The sequence below is a fragment of the Scyliorhinus canicula genome, chromosome 13 (genome assembly GCF_902713615.1).
Source record: "Scyliorhinus canicula chromosome 13, sScyCan1.1, whole genome shotgun sequence".
Classification (NCBI taxonomy): Eukaryota; Metazoa; Chordata; class Chondrichthyes; order Carcharhiniformes; family Scyliorhinidae; genus Scyliorhinus; species Scyliorhinus canicula.
The window spans coordinates 14,762,513-14,784,061 of NC_052158.1; the positions used below are offsets into that span (position 1 = coordinate 14,762,513).

The 21,549-nt window shown below is 48.2% G+C and overlaps 1 protein-coding gene across 1 annotated transcript; it reads right to left on the bottom strand.

The window, feature by feature from the left end:
* Positions 1 to 2,002: 2,002 nt before the first annotated feature.
* On the bottom strand, positions 2,003 to 21,342 carry LOC119975976 (protein FAM102A-like). Its single transcript, XM_038815977.1, has 10 exons — positions 21,202 to 21,342; positions 19,363 to 19,392; positions 17,642 to 17,758; positions 17,155 to 17,201; positions 14,473 to 14,627; positions 11,999 to 12,106; positions 10,525 to 10,726; positions 8,094 to 8,215; positions 5,766 to 5,835; positions 2,003 to 4,319 (listed from the first exon to the last, which is right to left on the bottom strand). The coding sequence occupies exons 1-10, from the start codon at positions 21,271 to 21,273 to the stop codon at positions 4,280 to 4,282; spliced, it is 963 nt and encodes a 320-aa protein (XP_038671905.1). The 5' UTR covers positions 21,274 to 21,342; the 3' UTR covers positions 2,003 to 4,279.
* Positions 21,343 to 21,549: the final 207 nt, after the last annotated feature.

A 21,549-nucleotide genomic window follows, 5' to 3' on the forward strand; every position in this document is an offset into this window, starting at 1 on the left:
ATTCCCCCTCGCCCCAGGCCAAGGCGACCGGCGACTGAGTGTGCAGCCATCACCCCAACTGGCAATAGGCGGTTAGTTCCATGCCATCAGGAACTCGGCCGGTCGGGAGCAGAGGATTGCTGGGAAGGCCTCTGGCCCACTGTGGCACGGCGTACTCTGTGGTCAGGCCGATTTTCGGGGTTTGGAGAATTGCCAGACTGGCGCCTGGCCCAATCAGTGTGAAAGTGGGTTCTTCGCCTTTCGCAATTCTGGCACAGGGCTGTGGAGAATCCAGCCCTCTGTTGTTGACATTAAAATGTAGCCACACAGTCAACATGCAAACTAAGAGTTTAACATGCCGAGCCCTTGGGCACAAAGCCCCATCTGATCATTCTCTGCAATATGCTGGACTATTCTTTGGAATGACTAGGCTAATAGAGAGATTATTCCAGGGTTTTTGAGCCAGTGAAAGTGAAGGAACGGCGATAGATTTCCTCGTCTCATTGGCGAGTGGCAGGAGAATAGGTCGAAGATGCAGCTCTAGCATCGGGCTCATCAGCCACACAAGGACCCACAGAGAACACAGTTTCTGAGGTGATCAATCATACTCATTAGAGTGATCGCCGAAGAACAAGATGATTGTGGACAGGCCTTGGAGAGTCAGGTGAGTCACCCACCACAGGATTCCTAGTCTCTAACCTGCTCTTGTAACCATAGTATTAATACGGCTAGTCCAGTTCGGTTTTTGGTAAATAGAAACCTTCAGGGTGGGGATAGTGGGAGTTTTCAGCAATGGTAATGACATTAAATATCATGGGGCTATCTCTGTTAGACCCTATCTTGTTGGAGATGGTCGTTGGCTGGCACGATTGTTAATTGCCACTTGTCTACCCAAGCCTGAACATGCTGCATTTGGACATGGACTGCTTCAGTGTCCGAGGATTCACAAGTGGCACTGGAAATGGTGCAAGTCAGCAGCGAAAATCACCACTTAATTATAACATTTATTAGTGTCGCAAGTAGGCTTACATTAAGACTGCAATGAAGTTACTGTGACAATCCCCTAGTCGCCACACTCTGGTGCCTGTCCAGGTGCACAGAGGGAGAATTCAGAATGTCCAATTCACCTAGCAGCAAGTCTTTCGGGACTTGAGAGGGGAAACGAGAGAAAACCCCACGCAGACACGGGGAGAAAGTGCAAACTCCACACAGTGACCCAAGACTGCAACTGAACCCATGATCTACGGGAGACAGCGGTGCTAAACATTGTGCCACCGTGCCACCCATTTCATGATCATCATGAAACGATTGTTGGAACAAATAACATCTGTTCACTAATGTTCCTTTAGAGAAGGAAATCTGCCACCCTTACTTGGGCTGGCCTAAATGGGACTGTGGTCCCCACAGAAATGTGGTCATCTCTTCGACACCGTCTGAAATGGGTGCAATAATCTAGTTGGGGCCCAAGCAGATGTGTTTTTTTTTTTAAATGTTCATCACAAACTTCCCTGCTTTTGAACTCTATACCGACCTTATTACCTACCCCCCACCTTGTTCCCTCACCTTCACACTCCAGCACCACCCTCCCCACTTCAACATTCCAGATACCCCACTGCCTTGGCTCCAGCCCTGCCCAGGCACCCCACTGCCACTCTTCAGGACATCTACGATGCAGGAGGCTATTTGGCCCATCGGGTCCCAGCCCTCTTGAAAGAGCACTGTTACCCCCCTCCCGGGCCCCCGCCCCATAACCCCACTTAACCTTTGGACACGGGGCAATTTAGCATTGCCGGTGCCCCAAACCTTTTTTTTTTGGTCTGTGGGAGAAAATCGAAGCTGCCGGGATGAAACCCACACAGACGCGGGAGATATGTGCAGACCCCACACAGACAGGCACCAAAGGCCGGAATTGAACCCGGGTCCCTGGCTCTGTGAGGTAGCAGTGCTAACCACTGTGCCAAAACTCATCTATTTTAAAACGCTTCTGATCGAGTCCAGCTCCAGAGTAAAATGACCACATCTGTTTTTTTCTTAAAAAACACATTTTATTGAAATTTATCCACTTAAAAAAAAAAAAATCCAGACAAATCCTCTCTCATTAAACACATGGAGACAAATCACAGTCGCGAGTAACGCTGTACCAGAGCTGTGAGATGTATTCAGCAGCAATGGAGCCCACAGAGCCACCACCATTTCACACCTCCCAAACAGATATAAAATATTTTAAAAATGCTGGTTAAAGGAGCCACTATCTCCACGAGAAAGGATTCCGGTAAATGCTCTTTCAGAAAAATATTGTGCACAAATTGCTTGGGCAAGAAAAAAGTAAAAGTAACACGCCCTCCAAATAAAGATTCATCGTGCTTTCTTTCGGAAAGCACCATAGGGCCTTTAAGAATGGCAATTTTCCCATTATCCTCTTTGGGAGGTAATAATAACCAGCAAACATCAGTCACCTTTAATTGCCCCCTTGGGGGCTTTTTTTAAAAAGTGCCCTTTTTCATGGCATTTAAACGTTGGCCCCCACCGTCTAGGTATTTAATGTTTGGGTATAGAGACGGGAGAGCATGGACTGGAAAGAGTTACTTAAATCTGAGAATGCACAGGAAGGATATTTAGGATATTTAAGCCTCAGGCTTCTCCTGTTCTGTATCGCTGATTGAAAGTAATTCACAAAGAGCTGATATATAGTTTTTTGTTTTTCTTTTTGAGTGTGCCGTTTTTACTGGGCCAAAGGGGAGAGAATATCACCGACACATCTAGTCTTCACAAATTGAAAAAACAATTTTCCTAACTTGCCATCTGACCTCCTGGCTGCCATCGAGTTGCACCTCACAAATTGGCTTCCCACTAACTTCCAATAGATAATTGGTTGGTATCCAATTTCAAAATAAAGAAAAAAAGGACAAGGTCAGGTTAAGAATGGCAGCTCAACCCAAGTTCTTTCCTCACACACTATTTTCAAATATATGTGTAAACCATACTCTCAACTCATGCAAAAGATTAGATTCCATTGCCAAGCCTTCCCTCCAGTCTCCTATGGGACTTCAAAATGAAGAAGGCGGCCAGAAACGTGTCCACAGGATCAGGAAGCTGCCTGGATCAGGGTCTCTGGACACTGCATCAAGAGCACAACTCTGTCGAGGTGAATTTAGTTATAAAAATAAAATCAATATTCTTTTTCCATTTTCTTTCTTTCGGCCTGATGTGTATTTGAGCTATAAAAACATTTGGAGACGGGACCTGGGGGAGGAGGCAGGATAACTCGAGGTAACAGGGGCACATCAAAACCCCCCAATCCTAAATATTAGGAAGTAATGTTAACACGTTGATCATTTCCCGTGTTAGTATTAAAATAAAAACAATCCCACCTTGCGCTGAAATCACTGCTGCTAGGACGTCTGAACAGGGGGTTGAGGCAGCTCTGAGCAAAACCCTCCCCCCTGTTGGTCATATATCAGAGCAGGAGGCATGGCAAGATGGCTTCCTCATAGGCCAACTCCAAGCAGGAGTCTTCCCAATCCTCCAGAATTACCCTGGAATCAAACAAGACACTTCCCCGACCAACATACTGGGGAAAAGTCACAGGGGGAAAGAGTTTTATTTTCCCATCCACCCCCTCATTTTCCTTGAACATTTATTTCCACGTATTGGAGATGGGATTGCTTTGAATAGCACCACAGGCATCAGTAACAGTACAGCCAACCTCCTCTCAATCATTCAGGAATTTAGCTGAAAGTTCAATAAATATTAGACAGACCATTCATTGCATCATAGTGAAGCAAACGGTTCACATACCACATCCCATGTTCAGGGTTTAGTGGTCCCCACTCAGTCTCATTCAAACACAAAATAAATAGAAAAGAATAATTAACAGATTGAAATAATCAACAGATCCCATGGAGCTGGAAGGCTGGAACCTATGTGCAATCTCTTGCGAACAGAGCTCTATTTTAGTAATATGTACATCCACTAATATTCATTGCCAATTTGCACTTTCCCCAAGGCTGGATCTTGAGACAGGATTCCAGGCTCCCAACTCTTCACCGATCCCCCAGCCCACCCACAACTGGCGTCTTAACCAGAGACTGCAGTGAATCCAACTGGATAGTTTACCCGGAAAGATGGAGGTCTTCTTCAGTAAGAATTATTATTATTATTTTCTAAATTGGCAATGATCTTCCCAGGTGAGAAATGTTCATCCATGTCCAGCGTCAGCCAGAAATTCCTGATGATCTGGAATATTCTATTTGGGTGGTGGGGGGTGGGAGGGAGTCAGAAATCTGGATACATTTCTCGCTCAATGGCTTTCGATAACAACTGGCTTGTAGTCGCACCACCTGTGTAAGAGAGAGAGAGAGAGAGAGACCCCATTATTATGGAAACACATGGTCTATTTTCCGATGGCAAAGCCACAGTCTTAATCAAAACATCGCCATAGCTCCGACTCATACGAGAATTCCTGCAGTGACTTATGACAACGGGAAAACTTTAGGAATATTGGATTCTAAATATTGGGCAATTTAAGCTTTAAAGGTCTGTGGTTATGGTGTGTTTGACTGCAATGGTCATGTATTTTTAAAAGAAAAAAAAGCACTCCGTTTTGCAGGGGCTGGGTACTTTTCGCAGCTATGACGTGAAACTGACAAAGGAATGTGTTTTGCAGTCTATGCTAACAGACTGTAGTTTTACTGACGAGGTCCCCAAGGAGTTAAAGTGCTTTGCACAGCTAGTGTTTTTTAGCTTGGGGAGAGGAGGTCATTGCTGGACTGGAGTCAAGGAAACCAGAGAGACATTGTGAAGCTGTGGAGAGAGGAGTTGAATTCTGATCTGCCTGACGCAGAGTCCACAATTCTCCCACAGCAAGACAGATTGAGATCTGGATGTTTCTTTTCTTGCTGCTTAATGAGAAATTGAGTCGTCATGTTCTAAGGTGTAATTATAAGCGGTTCTTTTTGGGTGTGAAGTTAACAAGTTTAATATTGTAGTTACAATAAAGTTGTGTTTTAAAAATACCAAAGTCCTATTTCTTTCATGCAATCAGTCCTGGAGCAAATCATTCTTTCCACAGTCTTTCGAATAAACTAAAATATTGGGGTTTCGGTCCAGTACACTAGTCACTGTTGAGGTCTGGTGTCATAGGTTGGTCACATACAAGGTCAAAGGAGGGAGCAGTTAAAATTACCACACCACCATCCCTCGGTCCTCCTGCAAATGCCTCAATCTGCACTATTAAATTGCAGGCCCAAATCGAGGGTTGGGGCTCTTTAAATAATCATACGAAGCTTCTTCACAACCTTCCAGGACTCCACCCCTCCCCACAGCGATGAGGCAAAATAGATACCGCTAAATGGGAATAAATTTTATCCCCATCATTCGCCCATCGCCTTAATTAAGGGGTAATTTATCGTGGCCAATCCACCTACCCTGCACATCTTGGGTTGTGGGGGTGAGACGGACGCAGACACGGGCAGAACGTGCAAACTCCACACGGAGAGTGACCCGGGGCCTCAGCGACGCAGCAGTGCTAACCACTGCTCCATCGTGCTGCCCATTTCCCCCAGCCCTTTAATTAATATCTACAAGTCCTCATTTTCATCTCATCTTTCAGGATCAGACAGTGCTTTTCAGCGTTTAGCCTCACGGTTAGAATATAAGCAGTCAATTCGCACTCAAAACACAGAACCTCCGACAGTACAGCGCTCTGTGACTTGAACCAACAACCGTCACAAACCCACTGAGCCGTGGCCATCTCTAAAGGCCACGCAGTCACTTTTCCTGTTTACCTGTTGTCACTCTGCAGGCCACCCAGTCTGATGGTGCCATCCCGACCCACGTAGAGCTGCAGCCCACTGTCTGAAACAACACGAGGCATGGAAAAAAAACAAAATCAGATTCTGACCCAGGAGTTGAGACAAGATACAAGCAGCTTGCTTTTACACCTTTGAAACTCGGGGAACATCCCAAGATGCTTCACAGGAGCCCCAAGTCAAAACTAACACCAAGTCACACGAGATCAGCACTAGCTGGTCAAAAAGCTTTGGTCAAAAAAATTAAAAAATAAGATGCGGTCTTAAACAAGTAGTTTCAAAAGAGCAAGGAGAAGTTTCAGAAAGGTCAAGGAGGTATCAGGCAGAGTAATACCAGATCGTGGGGGGGTGGGTAGACAACTGAAGGCATGGCCTCCTATGGCAGAGTGAAGAAACTTGGGAGAGAACTGATAAGAAAGATAGTAGCAAGTAAAGTCGCCGTAGTCTCAGATGATTAGGATTATTTTCATTAGAAAGACGGAGGTTGAGGGGGGGACCTCATTGAGGTCTACAAAATCATGAGGTATAGGCAGGGTGGATAGCAAGAAGCTTCCCCCCCCCCCCCCCCCCCCCCTCCCAGAGTGGGGGACTCAATTACTAGGGGTCACCAAGGTGAGAGGGGAAAAGTTTAAGGGAGATAGGCGTGGAAAGTTCTTTACGCAGAGGGTGGTGGGTGCCTGGAACGCACTGCCGGCGAAGGTGGTAGAGGCGGGCATGATGGTGTCATTTAAGATGTATCTAGACAGTTGGATGAATGGGCAGGGAGCAGAGGAATAGGCGACAGTTTTAGATAGAGGATCTGGATCGGCGCAGGCTTGGGAGGGCCAAAGGGCCTGTTCCTGTGCTGTAATTTTTTTTGTTCTTTCTCTTTGTTCTATGACCACAAGACTGCTTTCCCCTTTGGGGGTGGGGGGGGGGGAAAGAGCTGACTGGTGGTTGAGAAGGCTCAACCTTGAATAACCTCAGCCCGGTATGGGAATGGAACCCGTGCTGTATCTTAAACCAGCCATCCAGCCAATCCGTCCACAATACACTGATCGGGTTAGATGAAGGAGGGCGATGGTGGCAGGAGGCTCACTTGACATCAGAGGCCTGGGAGGGTTTCTGTAAAACAAGCATTTGCCGAAATCCAGTCAGGCTCACGTGCATCAAAATGAACTAGGCCAAACCCTCAAGTTGAGCCATTTCCCTTCAGGAATTGGGAATGAGGTGGGAGGAACTTTAAGCTGGCTGCATTCCCAACCCTCTAAAAAGGTTGGTGAAATCCTATGAAGCTGGATATCAGAGATAAAAGGAGGAGAAAATGCTGGGAAAGCTCTGCAGGCCTGACAGCCCCTGTGCTAATGCCTCGAGTCGGTAAAGAGGGGTCGTATTCTCTCTCCACAGACGCTGCTAGACCTGCTGATATTCATGCAGCATTTTATCTTTTTTGGCCCGGGGGGGGGGGGGGGGGGGGGGGGGGGGGGGGGGGGATCCTGTAGCCCGAATAGCCGCCAGCAAATAAATAAAAATTGGGGCGTTATCGCAAATTCATGGGTGCGCTGTACAGCATATTGCCCGAGGAGGGTGGAGATGTCAGGTCGCAGGGCATCGCAAATTTTTAAAAAAGCATAGCAGATCGAACTATTCACTCGGACTACGCGGGAGTACTAGGAGTCAGGGGTCATACTAGAAGGTGAAAGTTCAAAAGGGTCAGAACTCAGCACGACAAGTCGCAAGGGGCAAAATCAGGCTTGGCATTTAACAGCCTGGTGGCCGAGAGAGAAGAGAAGAATGGGATTGTACCTCACATGGCTCAAAGACATCCTCAACATCCCAAAGCATCTTCGTGCCAGTTAGATTTCTACCCCTCTCCTCCCAGTGTTGTCATGTAATAATGTAGGAAATTAGCCAATTATAGAGATTGGACCAGTAATCCAGAGTCACAGGTTCAAATCCCATCATGTCAACTGATGGAATTTTAATTCAATTAATTAATAAAATCTGCAAACAAAAGCTCTCAGTAAAATGGCCATGTTGTTTTAAAAAAACATGGTTTACAAATATCCTTTAGCAAACTCTCTCTGCCACCCATAACGCGGTCTGGCCTACATGTGACCTTTGGGCCCACAACAAATATAGTTCACTCCTAACCGCCTCGGAAACACACGCCAGTTCGCTGTACCCGGCCTCTACAGAAAATCTGATCAATGCTAAACGGGAAGCAGCGTAGGATAGGTCACCGGCACCTTCGCGAGAACTATTAGGGGTGGACAACAAATGCCAGCCTTGCCAATGAGGCCCACGACCCACTGCATCCCTCACCTTCAGTGTTGCTGGACTGGCTGAAGTCCTGGCTCCGGATGATCTCCTCCACAATGTCATCTGCGTCCACTCGCGTATCGTCAACTTGTGTGGGTCGGCTTTCAGCTGCTTCCTTCTTCCGTCTGTAACATCGGAGAGTCAGTGTCAGCAAAATATACACCCATTCACCCAGTCACTTCCCTTCCCTTCATCAGGCTTTAGCTGCTGGAAGTCAGTGTCCAGTGGCATACCACAGGGATCTGTGCTGGGCCTATTATTCGGTATTTATATAAATCGCATAGATGACTATGTGGGGGGGTAGGATCAGTAAGTTGGCAGGTGACAAAGACTAGCCGGGTGGTTAACGAGTGACGGGATGGTCAAATGGGCTGAAAAGCAGCGATATGGAATTTAACCCTGATAAAGGGCGGGGTGATGCACTTTGGGAGGAGTAACGTGACAAGGAAACATTCAAGGAAATTGTCGTGTTAGATACACTGGTATAACACTGGCTGCAACTGGATGCAGCTTAGATCAAAGAGATACTCGAGACCTTGAAGTTAGTTCAATCAGGTTTATTGAACTAATAGCACAGTTCTCAAGAGTTCGACTCTCTGCTAACTTAAATGTGTTTACTCTGTCTGACTGAACAGACTGGCTCTGAGCCATGTGCTGGAGGGGAGAGATTATAACAACACCCTTGACTGACTCTGTAGATGTCCATCAGTGGAAAGAGGAGGAGTGCGAGCGCCTCATGTCTTTTATAGTCAGATCCCACCCCCCTGAGTGTCCTGGTCTCGGTGTCCATTAGCTGCCTGTATATCATTATGTGTGTGACTACATATCATGACAGAAATATTCAATGAACAACCCATCACTGGGAAGTTCCGAGGAACAAAGAAACCTTGGGGAGTGTTTGTCCATAGATCTCGGAAGGCAGAAGGGCCGGTTAATAGGCTGGTGAAAAAGGCACATGGAACACTTGCCTTTATCAATTGAGGCATAGATTGCAAAAGCAGGGAGGTTGTGTTGGAGTTGGACAGAACTTTGTTGAGGCCACAGCTGGAGCACCGTGTGCAATTCTGGTTGCCACATTATAGGAAGGATGTGATTGCACTGGAGGGGGTGCAGAGAAGATTCACCGGGGTGTTGCCATGGAATGGAACATTAAGTTATGAGGAGAGGTTGGAGGGGCTTTGGTTGTTTTCGCTGGAGCAGAGAAGAGGGTTATCAGATAGAGTACAAGATTATGAGGGGCATGGAGGGTGGATTAGAAGCAGCTGTTCCTCTTAGTTAAGGGCCAGTTCTGAGGGGGACACAGGTTCAAGGTGACGGGCGGGAGGATTAGAGAGTATTTGAGGAAAAATTTTTTTAACCCAGTTACCCGGTGGGTGGTGACGGTCTGGAATGTGTTGCCCGAGAGGGAGGTAGAGGTGGGTTGCCTCACATCCTTTAAAAAAAAACGTACCTGGATGAGTACTTGGTACGTCAGAACATTAAAGGCTATAGACCAAGTGCTGGCACATAAGTTAAGGTAGGCAGGTCAGATGTCTTTCATGCGTCGGTGCAGACTTGATGGGCCAAATGTACTCTTCTGCACTGTATTATTCTGCGAGGCGCACAGGTTTTTAATGAATTGCCTGTTGTGTTATGCTGCTTCAGATAACACCGGCTGCTACTTGATGCAGTCTTAACTAAAGGGTGCTCCAGACTCTGAAGTGAGTACAGTGTGTTTTATTGAACTATTAACAGTTCTCAAATGAGTTTGAGATGTAGTAACTCAGTCTAACTGTGCCAGCTTGCTCTAAGCCACGTGCTGGGGTGTGATGCTGCTGATCAACCCTGTAACACTCTAGATGTCTGTCTGTGGAAAGGCAGGGTGTGAGTGATTCATCCCTTTTAGAGTGTTTATGTCATGCCCCCTTGTGGTGATGCCACCTCAAAGTGTCCTGACTGCCCATTGGTTGTGTCCTGTTCAGAATGTTCATTGGTTGCATGTCATGACATGGTCTTTCATGATTTTCAGACTAGCATCAGAATTACATTCCAAGATGGATTCAATGTAGGAATCATATTTTTCATGGTGACAATAGGTCAGACACTGTTCTTTCCTCCTTGGGATTGGGTGGGTCAGACACTGCCCTTTCTCGCTCTCTCTCTCTCCCCCCCCCTCTACCCAGAGACTGGGTGGGGCAATGGGTCAGACACTTGATGGGAACTCATCTGTCCGAGTGCTCCAAGATAGCACCTCTGACATTATTTCAGTACTGCACTGGAGAGTAGGCCTGGATTTCTGTGATCAAATCCCTGGAATGGAACTTGAACGCAGAACCTCTGGTGAGTGCTCCCCACCTGAGCCACAGCAATCAGACATTATTCCCAAAAGACTGACCGGAAAATCCCATGGCAACCGATCCTCAGTATGCTCCCCCCAGTAACTGGTCCAGCCTACCTCGACAACCGTTCCGATCGCGGCACAGGCCTGAAGAGTGGCGGCGCCGCTGACTCTTTCTGCGGACTCAGATCCTTGCCTCCTTCCCAGATGTCGGCCATGCTCCCGATCCCAGAGGACAGGCCGCTGCTGCCGGAGGAGCCGTCCCGCCGGTGGGTCAGCTCGGAGCGGGAGACGGAGGGCGAGCGCTCGGAGCTGTAGCCTGTGGGAGAGGGAAGGGAAGAAGGCAGGAGTTTGGGTTAGCGTCGTGCCCGCTCAAACGTCACCACACCCCTCCCCAATGCCACGGGACCGATATACACATGGGGAGAGCCTAACCCACCCAGCAGTAAAATTACAGGACTGAGCGCAACGTGATCACCACAGGCCCTTTTCTCTGCCCTCCCCCCCCCTCCCATCCATTAACCCCAACTTCATGCCATTCAAACTGGGTGTGGGAAACTGCACCCAAATGGGATTTCCACAAGCGACTCCCAAATAAACCCCTTCACCCCAGGTTTGAACAGGAATTCACACAGTTGCCTCATGATATGGTCAGGAGGTAATTGAGCCCATTAACCCTGCTCAGTCATCCAACAAGATCATGGCTGGCCTGCAACCCAACCCCACAGACCAGCCTCTATCCCCTTAATAACTTTATCTACAAATCCCAGATTCAAAATCTACACCCAATCCAGTATCAGTTTCATTTTGTGACGGGAGATCCAAACGAACAACATCATGGATATCCTCAGCCAGTATGGGAATTGAACCCACGCTGCATCACGAACAAGCTGTCTGGCAAACTGAGCCCCAAACCGGCCCCAGAGGCTGGTGGATAGGGGCGGAGAGCGGTATAGCTGAAGGGCAATTAGGATGGGCAAGGCATGGTGGCCTAGCCAACAAGCCCACAACCCATTAAATGGAAAAAGAAGTCCTTGTGAAGAGACACTGCTCCCTCCCTACCCAGAGCACCATGGACCACAATCCTGACAGCCAGTCACCGGCCTGGGAAGCTAGACTCAGGAAATCTAGGCTCAGCTGTGATGCCCCACACAGTTCAACAGGCATGTACTGTCTGGGCCAGCTGATGTCCTGGAGGGAAGCCGAAAACCAAAAGCTATCCACAGACCCCCTGAAAAAGCAGAGGCTGGCACATTTGTACAGAATTATTTTATTATACATGTTTCAACTGTAGATCCGGTCCTATCTGCACTGTATGTTCTATGTTATCTGTTATAAATTGGACACTAACCCATAACCCTCACTTTTATGCTGAAAGTTGTTAATCATTGTTTTTTCCCACCCTCAAAATGAATACAAGAGCTGCATTTAGCAGCAAACTTCCCTCAGTTACTCACAACGTTAAGCAGAAGCATCATTTCCTCCTCAGTAACAGTCTTTTGCCCCTCTCCCTGGCTATGCCCAACTACGGGGAGCGCCCCCACCCCTCTGAAACCACAGGGCCTCTGCTCCCACAGCAATCTTTGCTCACCTGAGAACTTCGACAACTGGCTGGAGGCACTCGGATTACGGGAATGCCTTTTCCGAATCAACTCCTCCGGAGGGTGTTGCACATTATCCGAATCCTCGGATATCACTCCTGGGGGAAAGAAAGGCGGCAGGATGAATAAATATACAGGACAACAAGAGGCTAGTCTGAGGATTCATTCTTCCAACCCAGGTGAGATTCTTGAACCCCTCCCACACCCCAAAATCTTGGAGCCACCAGTCGGGACAGGTTTTTAACAGGTCGTGATGAGGATGGAGCAGGAAATGCTTCAGGAATAGTCCAAAACCTTCCACAACCTCAGGACATTCCCAAACACTTTACAGTCCATGAAGGTATTATTAAAGTGCAGTCATTCTTGTAATAGTCCATTGCAGAGAGGACTGGGAGTATATAAATAGGAAACCTTGCTGCAATTGTACAAAGCTTTGCCAGGACCTCACCTGGAATATTGTACAATTGAAGATTCTGAAGAGGGTTAATACAGTAGCCACAGAGGTTAGACATTAGAACATTACAGCGCAGTACAGGCCCTTCGGCCCTCGATGTTGCGCCGTCCTGTGAAACCAATCTAAAGCCCATCTACACTATTCCTTTATCATCCATATGTTTATCCAATGACCATTTAAATGCCCTTAATGTTGGCGAGTCCACTACTGTTGCAGGCAGGGCATTCTACACCCTTACTACTCTCCGAGTAAAGAACCTACCTCTGACATCTGTCCTATATCTATCTCCCCTTGTGCTAGCCATCACCATCCGAGGAAAAAGGCTCTCACTTTCCACCCTATCTAATCCTCTGATCATCTTGTATGCCTCTATTAAGTCACCTCTTAACCTTCCAACAAAAACAGCCTCAAGTCCCTCAGCCTTTCCTCAATCTTCCCTCCATACCAGGCAACATCCTGGTCAATCTCCTCTGCACCCTTTCCAATGCTTCCACATCCTTCCTATAATGCGGCGACCAGAACTGCACGCAATACTCCAAATGCGGCCTCACCAGAGTTTTGCACAGTTGTAACATGACCTCATGGCTCAGAAACTCAATCCCCGGCCATATAAATTCTGTGGTTACAACAGGCAAGATCTTGGGAATTCTACAGTGGGTGACGCACCTCCACAAGGCACAAGTCAGGTCTGTGATGGAATACTCCCCACTTGCTGCAGCCCCTCCCCCCAACTTGATTGGCATCCCATCCACAAACATTCACTCCCTCCCCCACCGACGCACACAGTGATAGCAAGGCTCCTTCAATAACACTTTGCCAAAAAAAACTGCTACTATCTAGAAGGACAAAGGCAGCAGATGCCCGGGAGGTTCCCCTCTGGGGCCACTCACCATCCTGGCTTGGAAATATATTAGCCGTCCCTTCACTGCCTCCGGGTCAAAATCCTGCATTTCCTCCCTAACTGCACGGTGGGTGTACTTGCAGGATGGACTGCAGCAGCTCACCGCCACCTTCTCAAGGGGCAATTAGGGATGGGAAAGTGGATGCTGGCCCAGCTAGTGAAGGCCACATCCTGTGAATTAATAAGTGTAGGTGGCGCCAGGACTGTGAACCAGACATGTACGAAATTTAAAAGTCCAGATCACAGGGCAAACAGGGTGCCTGCAATCCAGGATGTGGATTGGGCTCGGTGGAGGAGAACATCTCAAGTGAAGAATGTTTTGTTTTTTTTTGTTTTTTTAAAAAGGTGTTATGGACCAGGGTTTAGAGAACCCCAAAGTGTATCATGGAATTCACCTGACCCACAACTTTTAATAGATTGTGGTATGGGGAGCACACAGCCCACTCTACAGGTGTGGTACAGCAGAAATGGAAAAGTATTTTTTAAAGCAAAACAATGTTTATTCTATGAACTCAAGTTAACCTTTTTAAAACATAGTGAACATCTTAGCAACCATCAATTCAAATACAACCCCCAAAGAATACAACACTAAGTAATCCTTAAGCTGTCATTTTAACATCCATGAGACTTAAAACACCTTTTACCAGAAGCACATCAGGTTAAAGTCACTACTGTTATTAGTTTTAAATCACCAGGATCGATTTACAGTCTTTAGATTAGAGAGAGAGACTCTAATACACATTCTGGCTGTGACTGCAGCTATTCAGCTCTGAAAACTAAAACTAAAACACACCCTACAGCAAACAGCCTAAAACGGAAGTAAAAAGCTGACAGACAGCCCAGCTCCACCCACACTGACATCACTGCAGTAATAAACACCCATTTCTTAAAGGTACTCTCACATGACAAAATCATTCCTAGGATGTTGGCATCGTTGGCTGGGCCAGCATTTATTGCCCATCCCTAATTGAACTGAACGGCTTGATGGGCTCCCTCGAGAGAGCTAACCACTCGCGCCATGGCTGACACCTGGCTTTTGCGTCAAGTCACTTATCCCGAAGCATCTTTTTGAATGTTAGGGAGAAGAGGAGGATGAGGAGGCAACTTACCTGTCGCCAGGAAGGACCGACATCTCGACAGCCTGGAAAAACTGGGCCTGCTGCACAAGGAGGTGGGGCTTCCCTTCCCATCGTCCCCTTTGCAATCCATGGCCAGGGAATTCTGATGACCCAAGACAGCGATTGGCTTGGCTGTGGATGGTGGCCTGCGATGAAGAAGAAGAATTGGTTGAAATAATGAATCCGACCAAAGAGAATCAAATAGTTTCTCCTCAACAGTGGTATAGAATCCATAATGTCCCGATAGTGCAGAAGAGAGGCCATTCAGCCCATTGAGTCTGCACTGGCCCTCTGAAAGAGCACCCTACCCAGGCCCACACCCCACCCCATCCTTGTAAGCCCACCTAACCTGCACAGCTTTGACCTGTGGGAGTAAACCAGAGCACCCGGAGAAAACCCACACAGACACGGGGAGAATTTGCAGTTACCCATGGCCTAAATCGAACCCGGATCCCTGGCGCTGCAAGGCAGCAGTGCTAACTAATAAGCCACCATGCTGCTACTACACCAAGGAAACTAAGTGGAAACTACTTCCAGTTAGCACAAGCCTGTCCTGAGATCCAATTATAAATAGGAGAGAGCAAGACCCGTGCGGGCGGCAAGGTGGCAGTGGTTAGCACTGCTGCCTCACAGCCCGAGAGACCTGGGCTCAATTCCGGCCTTGGGTAACTATGTGTGGAGTCTGCACGTTCTCACGGGTGACTGTGTGGGTTTCCTCCGGGTGCTCCGGTTTCCTCCCACATTCCAAAGATGTGCAGGTTAGGTGGATTGGCCATGCTAAATTCCCCCATAAGTATCCAAAAGGTTAGGTGGGGCTACAGGGATAGGGTGGAGGTGTGGGCTTAAGTCGGGTGCTCTTCCCAAGGGCCAATGCAGACTCGATGGGCCGAATGGTCTCCTTCAGCTCTGTAGCAATTCTAACATTCTATGCCCCGTGAGTTCACATTCAAAAACTTTGAAGGTGACCAGGTCAAATTGAGAACTGTTTTTAAAAAAAATATATAGCTGGAATACTTTAGATGACCAAAGGCAAGGATGTCATGGTAAACTGACAGAAAACACAGTTGGAGTAATGTGTTCAATTCTGAGCACTGCACTTGTCAAGGCTTTGGAGAAGGAGGGAGCAGTGGAGATTTACTAGGATGGCAGTTTTCTCCTGAGGCTGAATAAGGTGGCACATTAGCACAGTACCGGGGACAATTCCCGGCTTGGGTCACTGTCTGTGCGGAGTCTGCACATCCTCCCAGTGTCTGTCTGGGTTTCCTCCGGGAGCTCCGGTTTCCTCCCACATGTACCGAAAGACGTGCTTGTTAGGTAATTTTCTCCCCGTGTACCGGAACAGGTGCCGGGATGTGGAGACTAGGGGATTTCCACAGTAACTTCATTGCAGTGTTAATGTGACAACAACAAAAAATTATTAGAACATAGAACAGTACAGCACAGAACAGGCCCTTCATGTTGTGCCGAGCCATGATCACCCTACTCAAACCCACGTATCCACCTTATACCCGTAACCCAACAACCTCCCCCTTAACCCTACTTTTATTAGGACACTACGGGCAATTTAGCATGGCCAATCCACCTAACCCGCACATCTTTGGACTGTGGGAGGAAACCGGAGCACCCGGAAGAAACCCACGCACACAGGGGGAGGACGTGCAGACTCCACACAGACAGTGACCCAGCCGGGAATCGAACCTGGGACCCTGGAGCTGTGAAGCATTTATGCTAACCACCATGCTACCCTGCTGCCCCTATTATTAAGAGGAGATCGAATTGGGCATTCAACAACATGGAGGGGGTTTTCAATTCAGAGAGTGGAGTGGAGAATCTGGGCCCGGTGAAGACTGTGGGCGTGGTGTACTGCCGGAGATGCTGCCTTGCGGGTGAGCGGATGGATGTGTCGGGAATGCAAACAAAGCCAGGCCCTCGATTTGCAGCGCCAGTTTGGTGGAAAGCGCAACTCTGTACGAGACTTTGTATCGAGCCTGTGAATATTAGGCTGGCAAACATGCGCAAAGAAAGCTCAACCTCAACATTGGAACAGGAAGGCCATTCAGCCCCAATCTGTTCCATTCTTCTACTAAGATCATGACTGCTCCGAAGGACCCCTGGTGAAGGGAGGGAGCCATATAGCCAGCCCGAGGCCACAAAGTCAGGGACTACTGAACGGGGCGTTAGAAAAATGTACGAGGGGCTGGGGGTAGTTTTAACATTGCTGCCTTTACATGGTAAAACTCTCTGCCATGGTCTGTATCAGATTGTTCCTCCGCGAGGCCGGTAACATCAACGACGGAGAGTGGAAACGTGCAAACGCCACTGCCAGTTAGCAAAGCCATTGGTCTCCTTCGAAGGCTCAGTTGGCACAATTGATTCAGGGCTTGTGCTGTTTGGCCGCTTGCAATTGGTGGTTGGGGACGGGGTGAGCCTATTATTGGATTCACATTTACAGGATTAAAGAAGAAAAAGGGTGGAAGGTCCCAGCCAGGGATCTCACTCTGCAGCAGAGGTTGTGAATCCCTGTCTCTCAGGCCGAAGTCATTCATTCTCACTTGGGGTTGGGGGGGGGGGGGGGGGGAGGGGGGAGAAAGGGGAACCAGAACCCAACGGAATACCTGTCAGAGGGGAAGGAAAAAAAAAAAAAAAACAACGTTCCCCACGGCATATACTCACGTCTTGAAGCAGGGGTCACCAGACAACAACTGCAGACTGATGGACACCTGATAGAGAGAGAGAGAATCATCAGTGCACAGGTCCAAGGAGGTCAGACTAGCTGGAAAGATAAACTGTGTGTCCGGAATCCCATCCCACTCCAGAATTGCAGCACAAGAGAAGAGGCCAACATCCCAGTGCCGTGCAGAGGGAGTGATACGGAGAGACCTCCCCTGCACTTTTTCCCACCTCAGGGAAATAAATAAACGATGGCAGATGTTTAGCATCTCAACTGAAAGACTACCCTTCCGATGCGACCGCCCTCCCTCGACCCAGCCCTGGGAGCATCGGCCGAGACTACAAGCCTGGTGGGGGACATGAACCCACCACTGCCTCTGTGGTGAGAGAGCCACGGTTAACGTGGGATCAGGAACAGATAAATGTGCAGTGGCGGGAGAGATGGCTCCCCCGTCCCTTCCCATTCCCGCCTTTCCCCTCCTCCCCGTACCTTCAGGATGGAGTTATCCTGCCGCGTGTTCTTGGTGTCATAACCCTCCAGGATGTAGCACCGAGTGGTGGAACCAGCCCCGGCAAACTCGGCCAAGTTCAGGTCGACGAATCCCAGCTGAGGACAGAAGAAGGCACATCAGCAACGGTGGAGGCGAGTGTGGATGGTGGGGTTGGACTGGCCAGTGACAGAGACTGGGAACCTGCCTCAATCCATTCACCTGAGCTGGGCCACAATAGCACAAGAAACAGGAACTAGAATAGGCCCATCCGGCCCTTCGAGCCTACTTCACCACAAGATCGTGGCTAAATCAGCCACCACTTATCCACATACCGTCTAAATCTCTTATTGATTCCCTGTCAAAATCTAAGATTCTCAAGCGCTGAGAATCCAAGTACAGGAATTTGAACGTGACCACTGCACCTTGGCGAGAGATTACCCATGACTTTCAATTGACCAAAAAAAAAAAAAAATGCATGGTTGAATGCCAACCAAGACAGTCTTCAAACTGCCCCCGATGATGTAAACCTCCCAACATTCACCATCAATTGAAACAAAAATATGAGTCCCTGGGTTAATTAGAGCCCAATGACAAGGGAGGTCGGAGTTCAGCTGGCACAGCGATCTCCCTCACACACACACAGGTCTTTGTTCTGTCAAAACGTTCCGAGAAGGAGGAGACGGTGCTTCTGTATCACCCTTTGCTGTGAAGCACACATTCCAAGTACATTCACCGTTGGGAGTCGGAAATGCTGCAGCCAATCTACGCACAGCAAGATCCCACATCACCGTTTTACTTGTTGGGACCCTGGGATAAATATTGGCCAGGACAACAAGGAGCGTTCTCCTCACCCCCACCACTCCTCTCCCAGCTCTTAAAATAGTGCCGCGGGATAGCTTACGCCCACCTGAGGGGGTCAGAAGGAGAACTTGTGCAAGTAGAGCCATGGTGGCAACCTAGGCTAGTGAGTGGGCCGCACGAGTGACTCTCCATCTCAGGTGGGCCACCAGATTAAAATCAGACATGTTTACTATTAGGCCCTATGAATAAAATTGAGTACATGCTGAGTATTTCATAATGAGGTAGAGAAAATGTTTAATCATTCATATATTAATAGAACTGTCATCAACTTCAAATGGTTGGCATCTTGGCTCTAGTCTTACAAACCCTCCTTCTGACTCATGCTCCAATTCAAACCAACACCCTCCAGTCAAGTTGGCGTCTATAGAAGCTCCACAGTGCAAGAGGCCATTCAGCCCATCGAGTCTTCATCGACCCTTCGAAAGAACACCCTACCTAGACCCACTTCTCTCTCTCTCCCTCTCTCTTTCTACCCCCCCCCCCCCCAACCGCTCAATCCCTATAGCCCCGCCTAATCCGCACATCTTTGGAAATTAAGGGACAATTTAGCACGGCCAATCCACCTAACCTGCACATCTTTGGACTGTGGGAGGAAACAGGAGCATCCAGAGGAAACCCATGTAGACACTGGGAGAACGTGCAAACTCCACACAGACAGTAACCAGAGGCCAGAATCGAACCCAGTTCCCTGGCTCTGTGAGGCAGCAGCGCTAACTAATGTGCCACCTGGCATCCCCCCCTCCCCAGTGCCTCAGTATCACTGCTACCTATGCCGGATCAGCAACTGGCCTTCGCATGACTGCCAAAACCATACACAACTCATCAGTAGACCTGACAACGAGGAGAAAGTCTCACTCACCTTCACAAATGTTTTCCCACCCTTCAGCTCCTGCGGAAAGACCAGAAGACAGCACATTAGTGGGTTTTTCAACAAAAAAAATAATTTCAGGGGCGTGGCCATCATTAGCAAGGCCGGCTTTTATTGGCCCATCCCCATCATCCTAGAGGTGGTCTCGAACCGCTTCAGCAGCAGTCTGGTACAACCGAGTGGTTTGCTAGAGGGTAGTTAAGGATCAATCACATTGTGGGGGTCGGGAGGTACATGCGTTGGCCAGCAGATTTCCTTCCCTGAAGGACATTAATGAATTAGGACATTAATGAATCAGATGGGAGTTTTAAGACAAATCGATGGTAGTTTCAAGGTCACCATTATGGATTTTAATTCCAGATTTGAATAAATTCAATTCATTAATAAAATATTCAAATTTCAGCAGCTGATGAGGTGAGATTTGAACCAGTGTTCCAACTAGAACTTTAGTCTGGGTCTCAGGATTATTAATGCTGTGACATTAGCATCCACACCCCCCCCCCCCCCCCCCCCCCCACCCATCTCAGCATTTCCACGTCAGGTCAGCGAGGGTAAAGGTTGGCACGTGTGCCTGGCGTGTCGGGGTCAAAGGTTGCCCACATGGACCTAGCAAAGGTGTGGATTCTCTTTCCATATAGAGGCCTCAGAGCAGGCGCTTCATCATGTGGCCCCAGTGGATCGGTTTTTTTTGCAGATTCCAGTAATCTCATCGCAGATCTGTCAGCGTATTATAAAAGTAGGGCCTTTCTTAGTAAATAGAACACGAGTAATGAGGCAATCGATTGGCACATAGCAAGTTCCCCAAACCAGCAACAAAATAATAACCAGATAGTCTCTTACTTTTGTGGTGTTTGATTGCGGGGAAAAAAAAGTTTTCACAAACATCCTTTTAGACAAAATTAATCCAGAACCACGGTTCTCAAGCTGGGGTCTGCAGACCCCTGGAGGTGGAGGAGAGGCCTCCGTAGAGACTTTCCAAGGAGCCTAGGATGCAAGGCTGGCCTATAGATGGGCAACTGCCCATGGCGCCCCGAACAAAAGCAAGTAAATGAGAGACGGCTTCTTTACCCTTTCCTCACATTCCTGCTCCCTCACCAAGGATAGGCAGACTCTGCAGTCTGGCACACCCAAATTCACTGATGCCTCCAAAAGTAAACATCCATTTACTTAAAAGCATTATTAAAACATTCTTTACATCGAGCACTTCCCAATTCAAATTGTATCATTGTGCGAGAGGGGTGCCGATTACTGAAGAACATTTTACAGGGGCTTGTGGGAGGGGGCCGGACATCCAGAAGGAAGAAAATTAAAGGGCGCAGAAAAGACAGGGGCCAGCGAGATGAAGCGATTTTGGGGGGTGGAAAGGATGGAGGGTGGGTGCTGAGACACTGAATCTACTGAAGTGTTGGCTAGTGTAGACGTGAGCGATGAACAGACACTTCCAACACTGATGAACGTTCAACTCAATTATATTAACTTCTTCTAACTAACTAACACACGATGACTGTGGGTCTAACTGTTGCTAACTTAAACTAGAGACCCAAGCCTTGTCCAAACCAGTTGATTCTCTCAGCACGTGTCGTGAGTCTGTGCTGGGCTGGATGAGTTCTTGTTACGCTCAGAGGCAGCACCCAGAATGAGCGGGAACCGTGGTGCCCTCTGCCTTTATAGTGTGTGTATTCTAACTGGTGATTGGCTGCGGTGTTTGTACATGTTGATTGGTCCCTGTATGTGTCCATCAGTGTGTGTCTGCACCATGATATACTGGTGTATATCAAGACATCTACCACCAGGACAAGCACGAGATCGAAAAAGAGAGATCACACAAACCTTGCGAACAGATACCCGGCAGAGACTGGTGTCCAGGACCCCTGTGGCCGAGTTGGCACTCATCTTGCACATGAAACGCGATTCCTTCCGCCATTGCACGCAGTTTTCCTGCACCTCTTCTCTGCAAAAATGACAACGGAAAATAATGTTTCAAAACAAAAAAAAGACGCAAAGTGAGACACTTTTGAGGAAGGCACACAACCCGGACACAGTCAGCCACATTACAACAGCAGCCAGGCTCCAAAGATTGCCTGCAAATCATTTTGGGCTGGACGCGAGGTCGTGACCGGAGCTATGCAAACGCAAGCGTTCCCTGTCAAGGAGAGAGAAAATCATCGACGACCAAAG

Coding starts and splice junctions, on each gene's coding strand:
- LOC119975976 (XM_038815977.1), bottom strand. CDS start 21,273: ATGTGCAAGATGAGTGCCAACTCGGCCACAGGGGTCCTGGACACCAGT. Junction 12,107..14,472: donor TCGGTCCTTCCTGGCGACAG/GTAAGTTGCCTC, acceptor TCTTTCCCCCAG/GAGTGATATCCGAGGATTCG. Junction 4,320..5,765: donor GGCCTGCAGAGTGACAACAG/GTAAACAGGAAA, acceptor TCTCTTACACAG/GTGGTGCGACTACAAGCCAG.